This window comes from Marmota monax, unplaced genomic scaffold, assembly GCF_021218885.2.
Source record: "Marmota monax isolate L192 unplaced genomic scaffold, Marmota_monax_Labrador192_F-V1.1 WCK01_AAM20220418_F8-fsc00080, whole genome shotgun sequence".
Lineage (NCBI taxonomy): Eukaryota > Metazoa > Chordata > Mammalia > Rodentia > Sciuridae > Marmota > Marmota monax.
In genome coordinates, this window is record NW_026694750.1 from 2,852,733 (window position 1) to 2,877,267 (window position 24,535).

The 24,535-nt window shown below is 52.7% G+C and overlaps 1 protein-coding gene across 1 annotated transcript; it reads left to right on the top strand.

Moving 5' to 3' along the window:
- Positions 1–1,568: 1,568 nt before the first annotated feature.
- Positions 1,569–23,946, top strand: Slc2a5 (solute carrier family 2 member 5). The gene is made up of 12 exons (XM_046424863.2): positions 1,569–1,720; positions 8,540–8,638; positions 9,104–9,264; positions 13,928–14,052; positions 17,991–18,143; positions 20,767–20,892; positions 20,978–21,165; positions 21,257–21,367; positions 22,094–22,195; positions 22,484–22,559; positions 22,982–23,109; positions 23,195–23,946. Exons 1-12 carry the CDS (start codon positions 1,688–1,690, stop codon positions 23,399–23,401), a joined length of 1,509 nt encoding a protein of 502 aa, XP_046280819.1. The 5' UTR covers positions 1,569–1,687; the 3' UTR covers positions 23,402–23,946.
- The last annotated feature ends 589 nt before the right edge of the window (positions 23,947–24,535 follow it).

The window sequence follows — 24,535 nt, forward strand, 5'->3', positions numbered from 1 at the left end:
TTCCTATGTAAAGTAAAAAGGGTTTATAAAAAGAGAAGAATATATCTTTATATGTTTTAACTTTCCTAAATGTATAATATAACTTTCCTCAATCAAAAATGAAACTACATATGGTGGGCTTTGTAAAATAAGCATAATAATTAGGTTTTCTAAGAGGCCGGAAATATGAGCTTGGGTTCTAGTTGATATAATCAATGTGGTGCCTAAAATTCTCATGACCTTTCAGAGGATGATTGTTGTCCATTATCAGATTTGTCCTCAATGTGCTGAGGTAGAAGAACAGCCTTCTACTTTGTCCTTGATGTGCTGAGGGGTAGTAGAACAGCGTTCAAGGCATGAACTACCTGTTATGTTCTAGCCATTTGAAATTTAATTTGTTTGGCATTTAACGTGCTCATGCCTCCTGTCAGGAACATAAGCATGAAAATGAAAAGTCCCAGTTACATAAAAAAGGGTCTCATGGTTTCGGTTTCCCACCAACCAGCACGGCTTTGCCAGCATTCATCCTCACTGTGACCCTGTCAAGACAGTGAGTGGGGGATCGCCTTCACCAGGGAAGTGCTTTTCCTGTGAACAGGGACATAGGGACACCCCCAACACACACATAGGACATCCTCCTCAGTCTCCACACTGAGCAACCCTGGTCACAACTGCAGAGATTGCAGCAGGTGCCAAGGTCAGGTGGCCAACTCGCAGTGGTCTCCAGTCACTAGTTGAAAGGTGAAGGAGGAGAATGACCAGATTAATTGGATTTGTGCCACAGCAAATAAAACCAAGAGCGAGTCCTGAACAGAAGAAAACCCGCGGGCTTGGTGGGGACTTTGCTCTGGATTTTGGCCACTGGGTCTAGCATGCCCCTTGGCAGCTGAACACGTGCTAAGCACAGGGGCCAGCAGTGGCCTGGCTGTGAGTGGACAGCAAATGGACCCAGCCCAGCTGGGTGACTTACTTTCCCAGACCAGAGGCCAGGATAAAGGTGCAGTTCTTTAGTGCCTTCCCAACCCCGATGAATGCACAGAAAAGAACATCTCTAGGCCACTCATAGGGTCTTACAAAGGAGAATAAGGAACTGTCCCCCAAAAGAGTAACATGACGCTGGGGGTGTGGCTACGTGGTAGAGCACAGGCTTAGCAAGCATGAAGCCCCAGCTTCCATCTCAGCATTAAAAAAAAAAAAAAAAAGTTGTATGATTATTTGAGCAAAAACTGGCTACTGACTAGTAGGACTTGGTTGCAGACTCCTGGCTGGAACTGCTTCTAGAAGCGTCCAGGGACCCCATCTGTGGCCCCCCTATGTATTGCCTGGTGTGGTATAAGTGTGACAATGTTGCTTTCCTTATGTTCCTGACAGAAATAACCCTTCCAGTCACTCACCTCAAGCCTGACTGGTGGAGACTTCCGCTGTGGGGAAGCGCCACAGACTGTCCCCATCAGGACAACACTGAGCCTGCAACCCCAGGGCACCCACTGGCTCAGCCAAATACCCCAGACATGTAACTGAAAAGCGGAAGTGAAAGGCAGGCAGGCCCCTGGGTTCCTGAAAGGGTTATTCTGACTTAGACTAGCTGTAAAAATGCAATTGGCTGGTAGTTGCCACGGCCAAAGTGCATCCGGAGTGTCCTCTCTCTCCATCCAGTGTGTTTGTCACTTGGAGGAGGCAAGCAGCACGTTGTCCCTACAGCGCAGAGATGGAGAGTTCCAATGAAGAGAGGAAGGAAGGGGTAAGTGTGTTGGAGGGGGCCGGAGCCAGGGCCTGCTGCAGGGCCTGCCCAACAGCCCTGGGCAGTCATGGGGGTCCCTAGTATCCTGGAGCCAACTCTGAGACCCTGTGGGGGTACTTGCCCCTCCGCCCACCCAGCTGCTGGACTTTTACAGGGAGTAGAGGTGAGGTTTACAAAGACCCTTTCTGCTGAGCATTCCACTGGAACAGCTGTTTAAAAAGTATCCAGACTACCTTCCAAACTGAAGAGTCTGAAAGGGTTCATTTGCCCATTTCTTCTTCATGGTAAGAATGTGAGATGAAGAGACTTCACAATCAAATGTGTCGGTTACAAAATCCTTAGATGCCGCTGGTGAGCTTTGGTCAAAATTTTGTTTTGAGTTTGGTTTCAGAGAATTTTAGTCTTTTTCAGCAAGTAACATAGCTAACCCGCATGCAAAGAAGATAAACGCCAAAAAGGTATTGCTTGTTTTTTTGTTTGTTTTTAGAGGTGGAGTCTTTGAGTGGCCCTCCACTAAACTCATTACAGCCACTTACTTGCAGATTCCCTTGATTGAGGCAGTGCATAATGAGGGAAAGGTAACATGACTTCAGACACTTTCCTGGAATCTGCGTCTTATTGATCACAATGGCATTTTCTTGTGGTGGAGAGGGGAAGGGTAGTGTGCATTTGTGCAGAACGGCGTTATTCTGGCATGGATGGAGACATGCTCGTCACAGGCCGGTTGGAAACCTGCTCTGTAGCATGTGGAGTAAGAGTGGTTCTGGGAGATGGAAGCACCTGTTACTCTTTCCTGCTCCATCCTGTTACCCCCACAGGACCTGGCAAGTTAGTTAACTCTTCTCTGCCTTAGTTTTCTCATCTATAAAATGGCAATCATAGCCTGGACAAGTGGTGTACACCTGTAACCCCAGCCACTCAGAGCAGGAGGATCTCAAGTGCAAGGCCAGCCTCAGCAACTTGGAGAGACTCTGCCTCAAAAAAAAAAAAAGGACTGGGGATGTGGCTCAGTGGTAAAGCACCCCTGGGTTCCATCCCTAGTGCCTAAATAAATGAACAGGAATAACAAGCACTCCGTGTCATGGGTCCTGGAGTAATTAAATGGAATAATGCACGTCAAGCCCCTGGCACAGTGAATTCTCCTATAAGGTTTTTACTTCCGTGATCCTTTAGAGCGGGTTAATCTCAGCTCTGTTGACATTTGGTACTAGATAATTCTGTGTTGCTGACACAGAATTGCAGGGTGTTTAGAAGCATCCCTCTCCCTGACTCACCAGATGCCGGTAGCACCTTCTCCCAGGTGGGACAAGCAAATGTCCTCTAGAGGCAGAAGCAATCCCTGCCCCCCAGCTGCCAATCACAGCTTTACTGCACGCCCGCATGCCCACTTGCCCGCACGGGGGTTTTCTTGTTTGGATTTCACAGTTAGAAAGTGTTGGGCAAATCGAGTGTCGTGGCCTCTATTGGCTGGAATAGGAACGGAGGTAAAGAGGGCATGGCCAGAGGAGGGCCTGGTTTGCTGTCCGCCAGTCAAAGAGAAATGCAAGGGATGGAACCGCACCTCCCCATGGCGCACCCTGAAAATGAGCAGCACTTTGTCAAAGGAAACGATTCCAATGGCCTCATGCAAAGGGCATGACCAGTCATGGCCTCTCGTCCTCTGAGGGAGAAGACTCCTTCGGGCCAGGCACAGGGTCAAGAGGGGACTTAGGAGCAGTGGGGGAGGCTCTGTGGTCTGAGCAGAAGGTGCCAGGCAGTGCGTCAGGCCCGGCTCTGTGGCCCTCTGTGGCTCTCTGTGACTCTCTGTGGTCCTCTGTGACTCTCTGTGGCCACGTGGCTGTAACCTCGCTGGCCTTTGCTTTCCCCATACATAAAGGAAAAAGACCAGTATCTGTCCAGCGTGCAGGAACTTTCTTCCAGGAAAGGAACAACCTGAAAGAAAATAATGGAATGGTTTAGAAAAAAAGACAGCAAAGCATTTTACAACTAATCAAGAATTGTTGAATGAAATCCCCCCACAAAAGTACTTCAGGACTATGAAAGTATTTATTTCATGGAGTGTCTGCACCACCAACTAGTGTAGTATCCTGAGCAAGTGACTTCCCCTCTGTATGCTATGGGTTCTCGTTGTTGATTTGCATTGATCCATTAATTAATTAATTAATTAGCCCACCCACTTAGGCAGACCAGGTGTGGCTGGGAGGCTATTTGGCCAGGGCACCCTGCCCAGTGTCCTGAGAGTCACACCCTGGCAGAGGTCAGCCCTGAAGCTGGTTGTTTCACTAAAATCTGAAGATGGTCTCCTCATCATGGAAACCAGGGCAAGATTCCTCCCCAAAAGTGTGGCAAGAAGAGCCCCCTTCCTGTGTCTGGAGGGCACCGGGGCCAATGTCATCTCTGACTCTTCATCTTCCTCATGTCCTAATGCAGCTCAGCACCAGATCTCCCCCTGCCCCTGCCCACTCCTGGAAAGAAAGGAAAGAGAGAGAGAGAGAGAGAGAGAGAGAGAGAGAGCTCAAGCAAAAGAGTGCTTATGCCCTCTTTTATGTAGTTTAAAAATACACTACCTTCATTGAGACTAACTCACATGCCATATAATTTCAGCCATTTAAAGTGTACATCTTTCACCCTTAAAAAGGGGGAATCCTAGTGGGGCACAGTGGCATGCAGCTGTAATCCCAGCAAAGTCTCAGGCAGGAGGATTGCAAGTTCAAGGCCAGCCTCAGCAACTTATTGAGGCCCTAAGCAACTTAGCAAGACCTTGTCTCAGAAGGACTGAGGGTGTAGCTCAGTGGTAAAAGCTCCTGGGTTCAATCCTCAGTACAAAAAAAAAAAAAAGAAAGAATCCTGTGTTTTTGCTACCAGCCTGGAGCCAAGGGACACTTTGCTGAGTGAAATAAGCCTGGTGCTGAAAAACACGTCCCCTGTGGTGTCACCCATGTGAAAAAGCCAAACACACAGAAGCAGAATAGAACAGTGGTTGCCAGGAGCTGGGGAGAGAGTAATGGGTGAAGTTGTCACGGATACAGAGATTGAGTTCTCCAGGGATGTGGTGATGGGGGGGGGGGGCTGGAGCTAATAATGCTTCCCTGTAAACTTGAGATTCGGTAAAAGAGTGGACCTTGACGGTCCTCACCATGCACATACCAGAGACAGCCACGTGAGGCCATGTGTGTAGCCTGATTGTGGTGTCCCTCCACGTGCACTGTGTCGGAACGCCACGCAGCGCAGCTTGAAGGAGATGCCACTCGGCCCCGGAGGAGCTCATGTGCTGATAAGTTGAAAATATCCTAAGTTCCTGCTGAATTTCTGTAGCTTTCACGTGAAGCTGACGCTGCAGGTCAAGGACTGTCTGTATATACAACCTTTATTTGTTATTCTTTGCTCAGTAAAGCTGGGAAAGAATTCAATATGAACTCAGAGTATACCCAGAGTTATGCGGCCGTCGCCACAATCGATCTCGGACACTCCCATCACCCCTGAGAGATCCCTGGGGCCCCCCAGCTTGCTGGGCCCCCGGCAGCCACTCTTCTACTTTCTGTCTCTCAGATTTAGAGTCAGAATCAGGTGATGGTTGTGACTGGCTCCTTGTGCCTCCCTTGTAGAGCGTCAGTACTTCCTTTCTGCAGGGCTGAGTCACGTCCCGGGGAGTGTGCACACCATGTTGGTCCATCCATCCGTCACTGGTCCTTGGTTCGTTTCCACTGGGCAGTGGCAGTGCTGCTATGAAGGCTGCGTTGGAATGTTGGTGTGGACCCTGCGGCTTCTCTTGAGTTGCCTCCTAGGAGGGCAATTGCTGGGTCACGTGGTCACTGAATGTGGGAGGACCCGCCCACCTTTGCCTTTTCCTGATGGCATCCCCAGGCTTAGATCTGACTCCCCAAGGCCCTGAGAGCTGCAGCGAGCTGCACGTCTCCAGCCCTCTGTCTGCCTCCCACTTCTGCTCTGCACCAGCTGCTGGAGTGTCCGCTAGAAGTCCGTGTCTTTGTGCCCCTCCTGTGCAGAGCAGTGAAGGCCTAAGCCATGGCCCTGGCCCCCACCCATCCCAGCCCCAGGCTCAAGAGCCCTATTCCAGGTGCAAGGTCCCAGCTCCCCTTTTTTGGTGGTGCTGGGGATTGAACCCAGGGCCCTGTGCGTGCGAGGCAAGCACTCTACCAACTGAGCTGTATCCCCAGCCCCCAAGCTCCCCTTCTCTAGACCCCTCTTTTTAATCACTACTGTGATTTTTCCTCTTGATACTTATTGCATTTATAGTTTAATTATTACACCATGTGGGATTTTTTTTTTTTTTGATGTCTGTCTTTCCCATTGAACAATTTGGGGGAGGAAGTGGGGCGGTGGTATTGGAGATTGAACCCAGGGTGCTTTAACCACTGAGCCACATCCCTGGCCCTTTTTATTTTTTATTTTGACAGGATCTCTCTAAGTTGCTTAGGGCCTTACTAAGTTGCTGAGGCTGGCCCTGAACTCGAAAATCCTCCTGCCTCAGCCTCCCAGGTCCCTGGGATTACAGGCATGTATCACCAGCCAGGCGTGAACAGTGATCTTGAGGGCAGCTGTTTTGCTCTCCAGGGCAAAGAAAGGTGGTTGGGCCAGCTCAGTGAGACCCCCAGAGTGCCTGGCATTCCACAGGGTGAGTCTCCATTCCTGCAGGGTCTGTATAATGTGCCTGTGGCTTGAACTCAAGGAGGAAGCCAAAGACTAAAGGTCGCATCGTGTGCTCTGCGCATAAAGGCTGTAGCCTAAGGTCTCTGGTCTTCTTTGCTGGGATCCCTTCAAAGCAGCCGGGAGCTGGCCATCCATGGCGCCTGGCAGAATCCCCCATTCTGGGGTATGAGCCCCTGGGGACCAGCCAGCTCCCAGCTGAGCTGTGCTTGGTCATCACAGTACCAACCACACTCCCATCCATGACCCAGAAGACTTCAAACCTCAGGCCCTCAGGTGGAGAGTGCCACCTGCCTGCGCGAATGACTCTGGTGCTTTTATAGGTAACCCTCTTACTGGGAAGAGGGAAGAGAACTGTTAAGCCAATGTTTTCTTCCTTTTCTCCCTCATCCCTTTCAAACAAAATAGAAGAGCTGTGGGCAGGAGTTTTTGTTTGCTTTCTTCACCACGGTATCCCAGCACTAGGACATGCCCGGCTCAACATGTTGAGGGAATGAAGAACGAGCGAGCGAGAGTGACTGAGGGCCCAGAAGCAGCCAGCTGGGAGTGAGCCGGTCTGCGAGCCCTGCATGTGTGGACGCCTGGGGATCCCTGAAGCCTGGGCGCTGTCCCCTGCCCTCCACCTCTGGGGGCACTTTGACAGCTGCCTCTTGGGAAGCTCTTATCTTCCTTACCAGAAGCATCCTGGGGGTTAGCCATTTGCTAATTCATTGATGGGTTAATGAATAGTTAATCAGTCGGCCATGTGTTAATTCACTTGGTGGAAGGAGAAGCGTGTGTCGGCCACCTGGGAAGGGTGAAGTTCACGACTCTTCTGTTTCTTTAACAGCTCTCTTGAGGTTTCGTTGGCATGGTCAGTGTGTGCGGGGTCAGCTTGATGTTTTGACACACTGTGCATTCTGTAAGGTCACTACCGCCAGCTGATGGCCTGTCCGTGGCCTCCACGTAGCTCCCCGTGTGGGCACGGAGTGGTTTTGCTCTTGACCAGGGCCCTTGCAGGCCAGGTTAACCCCTTCCTCTCTGAGCACCACCACGCAGGCTCTCTTCTCTCATGTCGGCCTCCCCACTTCCCTCTCCCCTTCAGGTACAGCAGGGGACTGCCCAGCAAAGACCTGGGCTGGCCCCGGGAGAGGGGCGGTCGCAGAGGTCAAGCATGAACACAGTCCCCTGTGACGGGGGACATCTACGGGAGATTCAGACAGACAGCCCGGGCTCACCCAGCCGCAGGTTCCGCTCTTAGCCTTGGCAGAGACACCATGGGGGAGCGTCGTGGTCCTTGCTGCAGAGAGGAGACGGAAGGAGCGTGGGGATTAAGCTAGAAAGCGACCCTGAGAAAATTCAAAATGACTCCTGTAGGTTCCAAGAGCAAAGCTCTTCCCACATCTGTCTGTCTCCCTGTTTCATTCCTCTAGAAATGTGTTCCCAGGCCGGGATGCACCTCAGAGGGCCTGGCATGCGTAAGGCCCAGGGTTCCATGGCCACCCGGCGAGAAAAAAAGTGTCCCCTCCTGTCATTCTGGATGGTCTGAAAGGAGCTTTGAGTTTCTTCCTGGGTCGAAGGGGGCTATTTTCCCAGAGCACTGTGTTGAAGAGTCCCCAGAAATGTACAAGCAGCGTCTCACTGTGGCACCCCTTTGTTAAGAGCGGAAGCCCAGGGACTCGGGGGTCAGTGGTACCAGATAAAATGCTCACGTTTATCTCTCTGGTTGGGAGCCTGTGCCTTAGGGCTTGAGCACGTCCACTGTCAGGAGTGTCACAGGAGCAATCCCAGGGGCCGGTGAGTGTTGGTCTGCTTCTCTCTGACCTGGGGGCTCTCAGGGGGCGCTCCCCCAGCCCAGGGGCATGCAGAGAACCTACAGACACCTGGGCCCTCACACCTAGAGAAGGGGTGCGACTGGCACCTGAGGAGCAGAAAACAGGGAGGCTGGAGACATCCACGGTGCCCAGGACAGTCCCCTGTAACAAAGAGCCATCGGACCCTGCAGGTCCCAACTGTCACCATCGAGAAAGCCAGTCCTCACCCTCGGCCAGCAGCGCAGGCAGCAGGTTTGAGGGTATGGAGTAGCCCAGAGGCCACACGGCACGTCTCTGGAGGCCGGCGAGGCAGGAGGTCCCGCGGCCCCTGCTGCTCCCTGACCCCCCATCTCTCTTGCAGAGGCTCACGCTCCTGCTTGCCCTGGCCACCCTGATCGCCTCCTTCGGCTCCTCCTTCCAATATGGGTACAACGTGGCCGTGGTCAACTCCCCGTCAGAGGTGAGGTCACAGGGGCGAGGGAGACACACGTCTGAATGAACAGGCAGGGGCTTTGGAAGCTCCTGTGGCCTCCCGGGAACACACACGGGGGTCCCTGAGGAAGGGAGAGGGGAGGGCCCTTGGGGAGCAGGCTGGCACGGGTCGGGGAGCTGACCGGTGTCCAGACCTCAGCTTGCTAAGGGACACAGTGGGCTGGGCCCCGCTGGGCTCTGATCTTGGGTGGCCTGGAGTGAGTGGAGGGGCCTGGCGTGGGCAGCAGCTGCCCCCAGGGAAAGCCTGGAGCCGCCCTGGGCAGTTCACGCACTGGAGGCTTTCCTGGGAGGGCCCCAGGGGACCTTGCTGCTCCTGGGGCTTTGTCCCGGCCCCCTGGCCCCACCTGGTGATGCTGCAGTCTGCTGCCGGGGTGTCCCGTCGGGTGGTGTGACGGCCGGGGTTACCACTGCTGTTCTGGGCTCTTGTTTCCAGTTCATGAAGCAGTTTTACAACGACACCTACAGTGACAGAACTGGAGAGCTCATTGACACCTTCGCTTTGACCTTGCTGTGGTCTGTGACAGTGTCCATGTTCCCCTTCGGAGGCTTTATCGGGTCCCTCCTGGTTGGCCCCCTGGTGAATAATTTGGGCAGGTAAGAGAAGGAGGATTTTTAATTCCCCCCAATTCATAGACCCCTCCATTAGGGTTTTGTTGTTGTTTGGTACTGGAAATTGCACCCAGGGGCGCATTACCACAGAGCCACATCCCCAGCCCTTTTTATTTTATTTTGAGACAGGATCTTGCTAAGTTGCTAAGGCTGGCCTCAAACTTGTGATCCTCCTGCCTCAGCCTCCTGCGTCACTGGGATTACAGGCGTGTGCCACCACACCCAGCTACCCATCATCAGTTTTTAAACATGGGCCTAAAAGTAAAATCTTTATCATGAGATGAGGTCATAACCACTATGATAATTTTCATTTTCTATTCTGGTCATAAGGAGGAGACCAGACATTGGCAAAGTGTTTGGGGTCTCGGCAAGGTCACAGTGGCTGGGACTCCCGGGCACATGGAAAGAGCAGCGGGTGCCATCACAGGTCTGGGACTCACACGGCTCTTGCCGCTCTTTTGCCTTGGAGGTATTTTCTCACCAAAAACCAAAACTAATTCTTTCCCTGGCATTTTTGCCAACAGAAGATCCAGACGCTGCAACAGCACGGCCAAGGTGTCGGTCACGGCGAGGTCCTGACCTAGTGTTCTTAAACTCTGGTCATAAACTAACACAAAGGCCTTTCCTGTCTGCTGCTTTTGCCTTGGGACAAGGCAGTGTGCCAAGTCCAGCCCACACTGACTCCCGTGCATCTCTGGCATAGCTCAGATCCATGCCAGGAGCCTCAATGTGGGACAGCGCAGCCTGAGGTCATCTCTCCCACTGTGACACAGCATTGTGACCACCAGGGTCAGGGTTGATCCTTGGCCCTATTTCCAGAAATATTAAAAAATTTGTATATTTCATCGTAAAAAAAAAAAGTCTTTAGAAACATCCACTCGCTCACCTCAAGTCCATGCATGTTAGGGAGCGACCGGTTTATAAACAGAACTTGAGAGGGAGACGTCTCACCTGCCACATCCCAGATAAGGAGCACAGGGAGGCTGGGGGAGGTCGCAGATCTAGTTAGCTCAAGAGTCAAGACCAGCACTGGAGGGGCAGCTCAGTGGTGGAGCCCTTGTCTAGCATGCCCGAGGCCCTGGTCTTGATCTTTGGCACCACAAAAGACAAAAAAGGTCAAGACCAGAGCACAGACCAAGGTTCCTTCTTCAGTTTTTAAAAGGGTCTGAGAATAAAAATACACAAGCTCTGTTTTGGGATCTGAGATCCTAAGGTCTTCCTGGAAGGACGGTACTGACCCCAGTTTTCCCTGTGGATCCCCATGGGACACAGCGCCCTCCAGGTCAGAGCCAGGTCTGCAGGACGCTTCTCAAGTGAAGGACTTGCCCTTGGGTGGCCTTGGAAGTTGCTGATGGAGCTGTCTACTTGGGAATGTGACCAAAGCTGCTCAGTTGTTTGAAGTTTTCTTAAGTATTTGCATTTATTATTATCATTTTGGAGTGTATTCTACTTACAGAGAAAAGATGTGCTGTAAAGCTGTGAAACAGCATGGTCTCCTGCCCGAGGCGTGGAGGGACTGACCACACCTACAGGGCTGTGAAGGGTGGGTCACCTGAGGACTGACACACAGCTGTACTGTTAGCTGAGCGACACACAGCTGTACTCTTACTTTGCACGTGGGAAAAATGAGGCACAGAGAGATGCTGTGACTTACCCACGATGATACAGGGGGCAGGTGCTCAGGATTCCAACCCAGGAAATTCCTCCTATTAATGGGGTTTTCCTTCGTTGAGCTGTTCTTGTTTGGTTTTTGGTGCAGTCAGGCATGCGAGGCCAGCGCTCTGCCGGAGCTCTAAGGGTTCTTCATATATTTTACATAAGGTCCTTTATCAAATAGGTCTTTTGCAAACACTTTCTCCCAGTCTGTGACTTGTCTTTTCATTGTCATGACGGGTCTTTCGCAGAGCAGAAATTTTTTATCTTAACGAATGCCATCTTATCAATTCTTTCAATAAAACTGACTTTTATTATGGTTTATTGTTGTTATAAAATTCTCTGGAGGGGGCTGGGGCTGTGGCTCAGTGGCAGAGCGCTTGCCTCACACATGTGACGCATTGGGCTCGATCCTCAGCACCACATAAAAGTAAACAGGCATACTGTCCTTCTACAGCTACCAAAAAACACCCGCTCTGGAGCCTGCGCCCTAACTGTTTGCAAGGCCCACTTCCCTCTTTTTTTTTTTTTTGAGTGTCAGTCTTGCAAGTTGACAAGGCTGACCTCTACCTCCAAGGCTCAAGCAATCTTCTTGCCTCGGCCTCGTATTGCTGGGACTGCAGGTGTGTGCCACCTGCCCGGCCTGTCTCCCTCCTTGATGTGCCACTGGTTTGGGTCTTCAGCATGTTCCCCTTATTCTGAAAGGTTGTATTAAAAACACTGAGTTGGCGTGGTGGCACATGCCTATAATCCCAGTGGCTTGGGAGGCTGAGGCAGGAGGACTCAGAAGCACTCTGTCTCAAAATAAAATACAAAAAAGTGTTGAAAAAACCGTTCAAATTGAACTCGTAGGCTTATCTATTTGTCCTTGAAGTTAGGGTCACTTCAGTTGATGCTGTATATATATAAATACACAGAGTAGACTATACTAGCCATAAATGTTTATTGTAGCCCTGGGGATAGGACTAGGGGCCTCAGGCATGCTAGGCAGGCACGTGCCACCCAGCTGCAGCCCAGTGCAGGGCCACATGTATTTTGGGGCTGCGTTGAGGGTTCTGTAGACATGCTGGTTCTAGCTTTGCCGTTCTTTTGGTTTTTGGTTTTGTTTTTGGCACTAACGATTAAACTCAGGGGTGCTTAACCACTGAGACGCATCCCCAGCCCTTTTATTTTTTTATTTTGAGGCAGGGTCTTGCTGCATTGCTGAGGGCCTCACTAAGTTGCTGAGGCTGGCCTCCACTTGGGGTCCTCCTGCCGGGATCACAGCGTGCACCACTGCGCCCAGCTGCCATTCTGTCTTCTACGGCTTTACAAGTCTCCTCTCTGTGCTTTATATTTTTACATCAAATTATATTTTGTCAGCTCTCAGTTTGTCGCCCAACTTCCCTTTTTGTCTCTATTGGTCTTTTGATCGCTTTCTTAACCTTACATTTTCAAACTTTTTATTTTCCCATGTTAATTTACCGGTTCTTCCTTTCCCGGGCTGTGCCTTTGGTGTTGTGTCTGAAAGGTCACGGCCAGTGGTCACTTTGTAGCACCTGTGCTAAACAGTCATTGCCAAACCCAGGGTCATCTAGGCGCCCCCACACACACACCATCTTCTAGGAACGTTCTGGTTTTGCGTGGAACCCTGAGGTCTAGGGCAGGTCCACAGTCCACTTCAGGTTAATGTCCCTGAAGGGCGTATCCACGTCTAGGCTGACGCTGCCTGTGGAGGTCCAGCTGTTCAGTGGCGTTCTAGAAGTCTCCCTCTACCCCACCAAGACTGAGGTTGGTGAGTGTCCTCCACTGAAGGGCCGGTTTGATTCCTCGTGTTGTGACCCCCGTCACTTAACGTGGTTTATCCTCCCTGGGAATTCTGTCATCTGAACCTGCACTGTCTGCCACACGCGTCTTTTTTTCTTTTTCTTTTTTTCAATTATCTATTAAGGGCTGGGGATGGGGAAGTGTGTGTGTGAGGGAGGGAGGGAAGGAGGAGGCGGGGACCACCATGCAGCCTCCTGAGGGACAGGTCCCTGTCTCCCGGTGCCATCCTGAGGCCCCTCCACAGGGGCCTTTGCTTCAGTCAGAATCTCAGGGCCCACGTCCACCTGCGGTTCAGGCTCTTCCTCGCTCACATGGGAATGCTTTCGAGGTTCTATTAAGTGTGATGCTTGTTATGGTTTTTTGTTGACGCCCTTTATCAGCCTAAAGAAGTTTCTCTATAGTTACTTAAGGCTGGATTGGTCTTTGTTTGTTTTTGGGTTTTGGTTTTTGGTTGTTGGTCTTTTTCTGTTGTTTATTTTTTGTTACTGTTGTTGTTTTCTGTTCTTTGTTTTTTCATCATAAAGGGCTATGTGGGGCTCTGTGGGACACAAGAGGGTCACAGGTTCAAGGTCAGACTCAGCAATTTAGGGAAACTTTGCTTCGAAAATTTTTAAAAAGTATTGGGAGTGTAGCTCAGTGGTGGTGTCCTCATGTTCATCCCCAGTACCAAATTTTTTTAAAAAATCATAATGGCATTTCATTTTATTGATTTCTTTTGACACTTCTAGGAGATAATCCTACATTTTCCCCAGTACCATCTTTAATACAGTGAATATATTGAAGAATTTTATCCATGCCGTTGAACCTGCTAATATTTCATCTAGGATTTTTGCATCTACGTGGACTTCAGTGAAGTTGGCCTATGCTTTTATTTGTTTCTAATGTCCTTACTCAGTTTGGTTTGGGAGGTTACATTAAAACCACAAATTAGCTTATGATTTCAAAAGCCATGTCCTGTATTTTAATTTTGGGGCCCCTTCCCCCCTATTCTCGCTACTGACGCCCTCTGCCCTTTGCTCCCACATCAGGCTGTGCACTTGACCTCTGTCAGTCTCAGGTCCCAGGAGCCTGAGGCCCAGCAGGGAGGCTCATTGCTGCACTTGGCGGAGCCCCCGAGGGCAAACACCAGGAGCTCTTGTGTACAAATTCGAAGCCTGGGCTGCCCTAGCTGCTGTTTTACCTTCTGCAGGAAAGGAACCTTGCTGTTCAACAACATCTTTTCCATTGTGCCCGCCATCTTCATGGGTTGCAGTAGAATCGCCAAGGCCTTTGAGCTTATCATTATTTCCAGATTTTTAGTGGGAATATGTGCAGGTAAGGATGCCACACTGACTGGCCATTCTGTTATTCAGGGTCATCAGTCAGGGATGGGGGCGGCAGGGGGCCTGCAGGGAGGGACCCGTCTCCAGGGACCTGAACAAGCCCAGGGTCTCTGGAGCACATAGATTCAAGTGACCCTGCACCTGCGATGTGAAACAGACCTGAGCAGCCTCTGTGCTGCCCTCGGGGCAGACACTGGGCGGACCTCTGCGATGGAAGCCGTCTCTGGTTTTGTTTGGCCGTGCTGGGGTTTGAACCCAGGGCCTCACACCTGCTAGGCTGGCACTCTCCCACCCAGGAAGCTGTGCTCTGCAAGACTGAAATACAGAATCTCTAGAAGGTCCTTCCAATTGATCCTTTATCTCAGTGTCTCAGCAGGTCAGGGCCAGTTAGCGGGTGGTGACATCTGTTTAGTGGGCAGCCTTGGTTTTGGTGTTGGTTTTTATTTTTTTATCAGATTTTGTCATATGTGGTGAGAATACAATCATCTCTTGAAACGTTTGTTTCTCTTATTTATTTGCATATTTATGGGAGAACGGGTTGCAGGGTACAGTGTATTTCTGGGGGTTTGGTGTGGTTTGGTTTGGCTGTGAGTTACTCTTGAAGCTTGAGAAGCCATCTGATGCCTGAATCCCTCTACCAGAAACACGGTAAGCAGAAGAGCCTTGCAACTTTCATAGGGCAGTCTGCAGTGGCCAGAGGCCTTTCCTGGGTGCTCTTTCACCTTTTCCCACATGTGCACCCGCTGAGTGATCTGAGGCCTCTCCCCTAACAACTGTGGTGCTGCTTGGCAAAGCCCACCTCCTACCTGTCCACTGAGGCTGCCGCCAAGAGACCTCCCCAGGTCAGCATTGTCAACAGGCAGCAATTCCCAAGGCCAGACCAGGGGAGGGCCCAGGGCATAGAGTCCTACAGGTGCAGGATGGGCATCTCCTGAAATCTGTCCCTGGGGCATCTCAGTGCTTCCTTCTGGTCATAGTCCCAGCATGGCCAGTGAACTTGGCTTTTCTTCTTTCACATGTGGAATCAGGGACAGAGTAATGGTTTGGCCGGTTGTCGGATAGAGCCCAGTGACAGAGCAGAGACGTCACGAAGACTGGTGTTGGGGGGAAATGACAGAGAATCACAGGCAGGGGAGAAGAGGACGGGGACAGGTTTCCTGAATGGAGAAGTCCCTGCCATGGAGCCTCGCTGGCTCATCGGTTTTACCTGCCAGGTGCAGCTTTCAAAAAAACAGAGGATTCCTGGGGTTGAGGCTCAGCAGTAGAGCGCTCACCTAGCACGTGTGAGGCCCTGGGTTCGATCCTCAGCACCACATAAAAATAAAATAAAGATATTGTGTCCATCTACAACTAATAAAATAAAATAGAGGATTCCTAAACGTTGTCAGGAGTGAGCAGGTCCAGTTTCTTCTCCTCTAATCACAGACAATTCAGAATTGACTCTGAGAGAAATACACAACAGGCTCCAATAGAAAGTAAATCACAATTAAAACCCCCGACCTTTACTCTTAAGTATTATTTCAGGTCAATGTTTCACAAACTATTGGTCTCAGGATTTTTTTGCATCTTAAAATTATAAAGGACTCCACATTAAACATCACAACCAAACCACGTGGTGGTGCATGTCTGTAACTCTAGCTCCCTGGGAGACCAAGGCGGTTGGATCGCAAATTCAAGGTCAGCCTGGGAGACCCTGTCTTAAAATAATTTTTTTGTTTTTCAAGAAAAGGGGTTGGGGATGTAGCTCCTTGGTAGAGTGCTTATCTATCATGCCTCAGGTCCCAGGTCCAAACCCCAGCACGTCCCCCACCCAGACTGCAACCAAGAAGTGCAATCATTCATTTTCAAACATAATAGGCCCATTACATATTTTAGTTAGAAACAATTTTATGTTTTAATACCAAAAATAAGTGGCCTTGTTGGACATTTTTGTAAATCTCTTAATGCGTGGCTTACTAAGAAGACCCCTGGGTTCTCAAGCCTGCCTGTGTCGAGTTGGTAGCTTCTGGGAAACTCCACGCTATGCTCCCAGGGGAATGGGAGTGAAAGGGGAAGCCAGTCTCACAGCCTCCCACGGAGGTCTCAGGAACCCCGACCTCAGTCCAACTTGGAGGACACCAGCAGGTGCAAGAGGCCTTTCACCAGGCTCCTGAAAGTCCATGAGACGCCTGTCCAGCTGCATGCCACGTCCACACCCCACTGACGTGAAAATGAAGCCACTGAGAGATGAAGTGCCCAGTCCCGTCCAGGGAGGCGCCAAGGCACCAGATGGGACTGCAGGGGCTCACTGTCCACTCGGTTGCTGCTCGTCCCCATCTTGGCAAGAGAGCCCAAGGCTGGCTCCGAGGGGTTTACTCCTTGAAAGCCACAAGGCTTCTGAAAGCCATCGGTGCTGCTGGCGGGGCTAACCCAGTGCCGTCCCTTCACAGGTCTTCTGGGGTTGGGCTGTCCTTCCCTCCTTCCTTCCTTCCTTCCTTCCTTCCTTCCTTCCTTCCTTTCTTTCTTGTACTGGGGATTGAACCCAGGGCTTCTTTCCCACTAAACCACATCCCCAGCCCACCCACTCCCCCGCCCCTTTATTTAAAAATTTATTTGAGACAGTGTCTCACTGAGTCACTTAGGGCCTCACCAATTTGCTGAGGCTGACCCTGAACTTGCCATCCTCCTGCCTTGGCCTCCCGAATTACTGGGATTACAGGTATGCTCCTGGATTTTTATATCTTAATGAAGCTGAGAAGTGCTTGCCATTAAAAAGCAGCCTCGAGGGCCCACTGGGTGCTAAGTGGCAAGAACCGAGCTGGCATCTGGGGCCTTCCCTTGCAGGCCTGTGTGCACTGAGCCTGGGGGTGCTGTCCCCACCCACGGCATGCTGAGGGCTGCTTTAAAGATGCCCCTCTTTGCTCTGATAACAGGAAAGAGTTTTCATGAGCTGTCTCTTTTGAAACATAAAGCAGAGATGTCCTTGGGCAGAATTTCAAAGGAAGACGACTTTGGTACCTTCCTATTCAGTGTTACCAAATAAACTCCTGTCACCAGAAGTTCTCCCCTCCCCTCACCCCAAACTGTTCCCTCAGGGTCTGCCTGTGTGACAGAGTCTCCCTGTAACCCCAGGATGATCCTAAGCCTCAGCTTGGCCCAGGACACCTGGACTTGTAACAGCCCCTCCGGGCTTCCTGAGGCCCCCAGCTCTCGATGTGCTTCTGGGGGATTAAATGAGATGCTGTATGTGGGGTACTTCAGACTCCACAGAATTCAGTCCTTCCTGTGGGTTTTGTTTGTTTGTTTGTTTGTTTGTTTTGGTAGTTGTAGATGGACAGAATGCCTTTATTTTATTTATTTATTTTTTATGTGGTGCTGAGGATCAAACCTACAGCTAGGCAAGCGCTCTGCTGCTGAGCCCCAGCCCCAGCCCCTCGACCTTTCTTAAGGAGGTCACACTCCAGGATGACGGAAGACTCTAGTGGGGATTCGGAAGTAGTCCAGGCCTTGCAGAAATCCCAGAAATGCAGAGGTCCCCAAATAGACTGACATTTTTGATGTTTGCTGGTAAATGTGACTGGTGCTCTCCTGTGTTGACCATTGGCTTTTGCTGTGATCTATACTCTCCCCTGAAGGTGAAGCTGGAGAGCAGGGGTCCCTCCAGGACAGGGGTCTACCCAGGGCAGCTGGGAGGGGAGACCCTAGGTCTGGACAACCTGTGCCCCTAGGTGACCCCTGTTGAGCGGCAAGTGCTCCTGCGCAGGAGCTTCTCTGGCCTGATTTAGAGTTTAAGAGGCTAAGCATGAAAAGAGGTGTTCGCTTTCTCTGTGGCCATTCTGAGGAAGTTCCAGGCCGAGCATCTGGTGGCTGAGTAACAATAGCTCTGCAGACTCCGCCCACCCGGCTGGACAACTGCTCCTGACTGCGTTTTTGCTCCAACCCTCCTCCCAGGTGTGTCTTCCAACGTGGTCCCTATGTACTTAGGGGAGCTGGCCTCTAAAAACCTGCGGGGGGCCCTCGGGGTGGTGCCCCAGCTCTTCATCACTATCGGCATCCTTGTAGCCCAGCTGTTTGGTCTTCGGAATGTCCTCGCCAACGAAGAAGGTGAGCGGGGACCCTGCCCCTCCCCCAACGCCTCCCCTGCCGCGGGTGCCTGCTCAGGAAGCGTCTGCAGGCTGGCCTTTTCTCTCTGGACCCTCCGCTACCCTGAGTCCACATTGCTGGTGTGCTGTTTGTCCCTCTGCAGCCCCTGAACAAGTGCTGGTGACAGCTTCCCCTTAGGAGATGGGCAAGGTGGAACAGGAAGGCCAGCTGCTCTTGGCCTGCTCAGAGGCTGTCCATATGGTGGCCAGTGGCCCCACAGTGGCAGCCAGCAGTGTGCCCAGAGCTGGTATTGCTTTCACACCACCCCGCTTTCTTTGTCTTGGGTCTGGAACTTCTGAAAGGAAAACCAGCTTTAATCATCACACCAGTCGAAACAGAGTGCTGGGGGCCAGGAGCCAAGTCTTCCAGAGTACCCCATACCTTCCTCCAGACAGCCCCGCGCAAGCATGTGCTGTGGTTATACCCATCTTACAGATGTAGAACCCGAGGCTCACAGAGACTGGAAAACTTGCCCAAGGCCTCTGGGGATATAGAGCCAGGAGTCTGTGTTAACCGCCACACCCTCCTGCCTTCCCATCACTCCTACAGTCAGGGCTCCTATGTTGAGGTGCCACACCTTCCTTAGGAACTGAGACCCAACTTGAATGCACCAGGTTCCTGTCCCCAGGAGCTCCCAAACAGCGGGACTTGGAGCAATGTGCAGAGCTCTGTCCTGCGCAGGAAGGAGGGATTGCTTCTGCCCAGGAAGAGGGGCTTCAGAGACAGCCTGGACTAGGGGTCAGTAGGACAGTGTTCCAGACCTGGGCAGAAGAGACAGGAGTACAAAATTCTTGTGTCTTTGGTGAACTGCAAATACTGAGGGGCACGTTGTGCTCCCAGTTCTTACTTTGACTTTCCTGCAGCCTGGGTGTACAGAGGGCAGTGCTTGGCCTTGCCCATCTTAGAATTTCCAGCATGGTTCCTGGCACATAACAGGTACTCAAAAAACAGGGAAGGCCAGGAGACAACAGAGTCAGAGAAGACGCTAGAAGATGCACAGGAAGAGGGCAGGCCCAGTGTCCAAGGCTGCGAAGAAGTCAAGGGAGGGCAAGATAGACAAACAGAATCTGGATCTGTACTTGGGGGAGCTTCAGCAACTTAGGAGTTTGTGGGGCCCGGGGATGGGCTCAGAGGCCAGGTAGCAGTGGCCTGCCTGGGAGGTAAGAAGTCAGCCTTTGCCACAAACCTGACAGTGGGGGATGGTCAAAGCATCCAGGACTAGCCAGGCCCCTGGATTCTGGATGATGGTCCAGCCTGGAGCGAGGTGGTCGGGGCAGAACTTGAACTACATTTTATGGCACTTGTTTTCTGGACAAAGTAGGAGGTCAGGTTGCTGTGGCCAGGAACCATGGGGTTATAGGCTAAAGAGAAGGTTCTGAGGTTGAAATGTGACTTGAGAAAGGTCATGTCTCAGTGTGGGAGTTGCTAGACTCTACTGTAAGAGACCAGTATTAAACCATTGATTGTCAGCTGGTTATAGCCTTAAATTGAATGAAAAATCTGTCAGCCACGTGGTTAAGATCAACTTAACTCCCAAATAACCGTGTGACCTGGGTGAGGGGCCCACACTCTGCAGGCCCCAGTGTTGCCATGGGTACAGCGGGGCTGGTCCTGGAACCTCCCCGGTAAGGACACTGAGAGAAGCAGTGAGTTAACCCGGGACAGGAAGTTAGGCCAGTACCTGACACATAGATGCCCATTGGTCACCTGTGGAGCCCAGGGGCAAAGCAGGGCATACCCCACTTGGAGAAAGACCTCGAGCTGCTCAGTTCCTTATGTGAATATTTTTATTGTGCAACAGCATGAACAATAAGGAGGAAAAACAAAAATCAAGGAGAAATGAATGAAAATAGAAATCAAATCAAATATCAAACGGAAACCAAGCCCCTGCATGAGAAGGGCAGGAGCCCCCCCCCAGGCCTGCTGTGCCCCTCACTCATGTCTCCCCACCCCGTAGTCATATCCTGGCCCTCGCCTCCTGTTTCCCCACCTTTGCTAACGATGGGGTTAACCTTACCTGATTCTGAACTTGACGTCAGGACATTACCTTGGCGGAGATGTCGCTCGGCCTGGTGTCCGTTCACGTTGTGGCTGGCTTTGTTTTGTCGGGGTATCAAATTCCCACCACGGCTCCCGCATCCACTCTGCGTGGACTGTTACAGATCTTGCAGGGTTTCCTGGTTTTGTTTCCATAACCAGTGCTGCTCTGACCATTCCAGCGGTCAGTCCCTGTGATCTGGGCACAAGCTTCTCTATGCACATGCCTGGGTTGGGCTGGCGAGGGCTGGCGAGGTCAGTCGAGTGTGCCCGGCTTCCCGGGCTCCTGACAAGTGTCCTCTGAAGGACGCCATGTGGGCACGGTGACACAGGAGAACACCCGTTCGCCTGTGTTCTGCCGGGCACTTGGTACGGTCAGGCCTTTCCCTTTAGCCCACCTGGTAGGTGTGCCGCGGCCACCGTCACTTGGCCATTCTGTAAGTATTCCCTGAGCGTCTGCTGAGAGTCTGCCTTGGGGAGGCCTGTGTCCCCCGCAAGGGTGCCTGGCAGGGGCAGTGCAGGCCTCTGACAAGCCGCTCGCCCCTAGGCTGGCCCATCCTCCTGGCGCTGACCGCGGTCCCCGCGGTGCTGCAGGTCCTGCTGCTCCCCTTCTTCCCCGAGAGCCCCCGGTACCTGCTGATTCAGAAGAAAAACGAAGAAGCTGCCAGAAACGGTAAGGCGCGCTGGCTGGCGGTGGAGGTGGCCGCCCCGCGCCCGCTGCCCCGGGTGGCCCGACGCCTCTGCTGTCCCTCCCGCAGCCCTGCGGCGGGTGCGCGGCTGGGACGACGTGGACGAGGAGGTGGAGGAGATCCGGCGGGAGGACGAGGCGGAGCGGGCGGCGGGCTTCATCTCGGTGTGGAAGCTGTTCCGCCTCAAGTCCCTGCGCTGGCAGCTCATCTCCATCATCACCCTCATGGCCGGCCAGCAGCTGTCCGGCGTCAACGCGGTGGGTGCCACCGGGCCGGCGCGGGCGGCGGGGGCCGGGCACAAGCCACCTGCCCGCAGGTCCCTGAGGCCCGCCCGCCGTCCCCTTCCAGATCTACTACTACGCGGACCAGATCTACCTGAGCGCCGGCGTGGAGGCCACCGACGTCCAGTACGTGACAGCCGGCACCGGGGCCGTCAACGTGTTCATGACCTTATGCACTGTGAGTGTCCCCGGGAGCTGAGGCCCCATTGGCCACCAAGGACGCAGGGACATCTGGAGAGCACCCCTTCCAACGGAGGACGGAGCCGGGACCTGAGGGGCCATCATGCCCCTTGGGTCCTTGCGCCCAGCCTCTGATGTCTCCAGCTCCAGTGGAGACCCCCAAAGATGGAGGCCCAAACCCCACCACTCCAGAAGCTCCCAGTGTGTCGGGTGGCTCCGCTCCAGCTCTTACAGTGGGGACCCAGAGCTGTACCGGGCCACAACATGGCAAGAACAGAGAGAGCCCCTGACTGGGCATCATGGTGGCCCTGCAAAAGTCCATGGCTCACGGCTCTCCACCGTCTCTGGATGGGCGCCAGGCCTCTGTGCAGGCAGAATCTCTTGATTGCATCGAGGTCCCCGGCACCCAGTGGTTGGGGGGGGGGGGTCCTAAGGCCTAGGGCTGCAGGGTTAAGAGGCCCTTGAAGTAATGTCTCCTTAGAGGACTGACAGCCAGGGCCCAATGACACAGGCAGACCTCCCGCTGGGCACACAAGGGCACGTGATTATCAAGTGTGCACGTGGGTGGGTGGGCACCCATCCCTCCCAGCCTCTCGGAAGAGGGTATGCGGGATGGCAAGGCTTTCCCACAGTGGCAGCTCCAAGCAGGGGTGCGGCCAGGCCAGGAAAGCACCTGGTGGCAGCTCCAGAGCCCACTTCCTCCCTCCTCCAAACCCCCCTCCAGGTGTTCGTGGTGGAGCTCTGGGGCAGGAGGCGTCTGCTGCTCCTGGGCTTCTCCACCTGCTTCATGGCCTGCGCTGTGCTGACCGTGGCTCTGGCACTGCAGGTAAGGAAGGGGACTGAGCTGTGCTGGCCCTGATTCGTATTGAGAGGACATGTTGTAAGGACAAGGCACAAGAGTGAATTTGTTGGCCCATCAGACATCTGGGGACCTCATGTCCCCCACCAGCGACCGACAGCCCCCTCTATGCTCACTCTTCAAAGCTCATTGAAGTGGCATTGTGGAACAAGCGCCATCCCTGCACCTGGGCAGAGTGGCTAAAGTCCCCCAGGTCCCTGTCCCAACTGGTCTTTGCTTTGCCAGGTGCTAACCAGCTCTGTTTTGTCCCCACAGGACACCGTCTCCTGGATGCCCTATATCAGCATTGCCTGCATCATCATCTATGTCATAGGACATGCCGTTGGGCCCAGTATGTGCCCCAGAGATGACCCCATGGTTTCAGTGCCCTGTCCCCGCCTGCCGACTTGAGCTTCTGGCTTGAGCTCCCCCTGGAGGCCCAGGGAGAGCTCCTGTCCTTTTCCTCTTGCGCAGGGCTTGGGTGGGGCATAACTTGAGTAAAAACATCAAAGCTGTGATACAGGTGGCCAACCTGTGATCCTGACATGGGCCACTGGCTGGCTGCTCTCGCAGGATGTCACCCGTTGTGCCAGACATCCATGTGAACTCCCATTTGCCTCCTCACACTGCCACTTCAGAAGCCCCCATGTCCTGGAGATACCCCATTGTCCCTAGAGCCAGGTGCCCAGGTCACCAGCACATCCAAGAACTCAAGGGCCCTTTGTGGCTGCTCTGCCTTCAGGGGAGACAACTCCCCATGCTTCCCCCCCGCAGGTCCCATCCCTGCGCTGATCATCACTGAGATCTTCCTGCAGTCCTCCAGGCCAGCTGCCTTCATGATCGGGGGCAGTGTCCACTGGCTGTCCAACTTCACTGTGGGCTTGGTCTTCCCCTTCATTCAAGTGAGTGGGACCCGGGGCCCCAACACCCCCTCACCCCGACAGTGGAGCGAGGACTTGGTACAGCCTCATCTGCCTCTCCCCACAGGTGGGCCTTGGTGCTTACAGCTTCATCATCTTTGCCATAATATGTCTCCTCACCACCATCTACACCTTCCTGATCATCCCCGAGACCAAGTCCAAGACCTTCATCGAGATCAATCAGATCTTCGCCAATTTGAACAAGGTGTCGGGAATCCACCCAGAGAAGGAGGAGCTGAAAACCTTTCCATCGGACACTTCAAAGCAGCAGTGAAGAGGAGCCCGTGGAGCAGGTCTGCGTGGAGCCTCCTCCCAGGACTTTCCTCTGACTTCTGTTTGCCTGTGACATCCAGAAATGGAACGAGCCTGGTGTGGAACGCAGGTCTCAGGCTGACCTCCCCGCCCAGCAGGACAGTCCAGGGGCCTCCATGCTGTTCTCCCCCCGGGTCACCTCTGCCCAGCCCTGTGTCAGCACACCTGCTGGGTCAGCTGCTGTGGAGCTCTTGGTGATACAGCTTTTCTAACAAAAATAGGTACTACAGGGACAGATGGGAGGAACCCAATTTTGTCAGTGAAACTCTCTTCTGTGGCCCCACGGACCTCCTGGGGCCACCAGCACTGTGGAAAGCCAAATTCATCCTCTGATCCCACCCTTCTCCTGACTTGCAAAGAGTGGTATCAAGAATAATGACTTAGAGAAAGCTGGAGAAGGGTCCCTGGGGATATATTACCTGAGTTCAAATTGATGATCCTAAATTATATTGCTAGGGGAAATGGAATTGCTTCTGTATAGTTAATAAAACCGATCTGATAACTTTTCACCAAGAATGCACCCAATTCTCCATGAGCAGGTCAGAGCAGGAGGGCTGCTCCCTGCTCCCTGGGCTGTGCTGGATGTCAGCCCTCGAGGGGGGGTGTCTGGAGTGGACAAGGCATGCAAACCTCTTCTGCTGAAAGAACAGCAAAATGAGATGTTAGATTTAAGGTTGGGAAAGGCACCTGATCCCCAGGTTGATGGCGAATACCAAGGGGCCTAAAGGCGGGACTGCAGGAGTGGGGAACCAGGAAGAAGCAGGTGCCCCCACACCAACATGGCAGCACTGGAGACTTTTCTTAAGAGACGTGAATAATCAAGAGGCGTGTGCGAGTGTGTGTGTTGGTCTGTGCATGTGTGTAAGGAGGGTAGGTACAAAATACAGAGGGAAACTGTCCATGTGGGAAGGAAGGCATGGATGGCCTAGGGCACGATGTGACATCTCCTGGAATAAGGGTGGCAGAGGCCAGGGCTGCAGGGGACAACAGTGGGAGCCAAGAGAAACTTTTGTGGGTGTGGAATGGGGATTGCACCAGCAATGAGTCCAACAGGGAAGCACAGCGAGGCGTAGGGGAAGTACAAGGCACAGGGTCG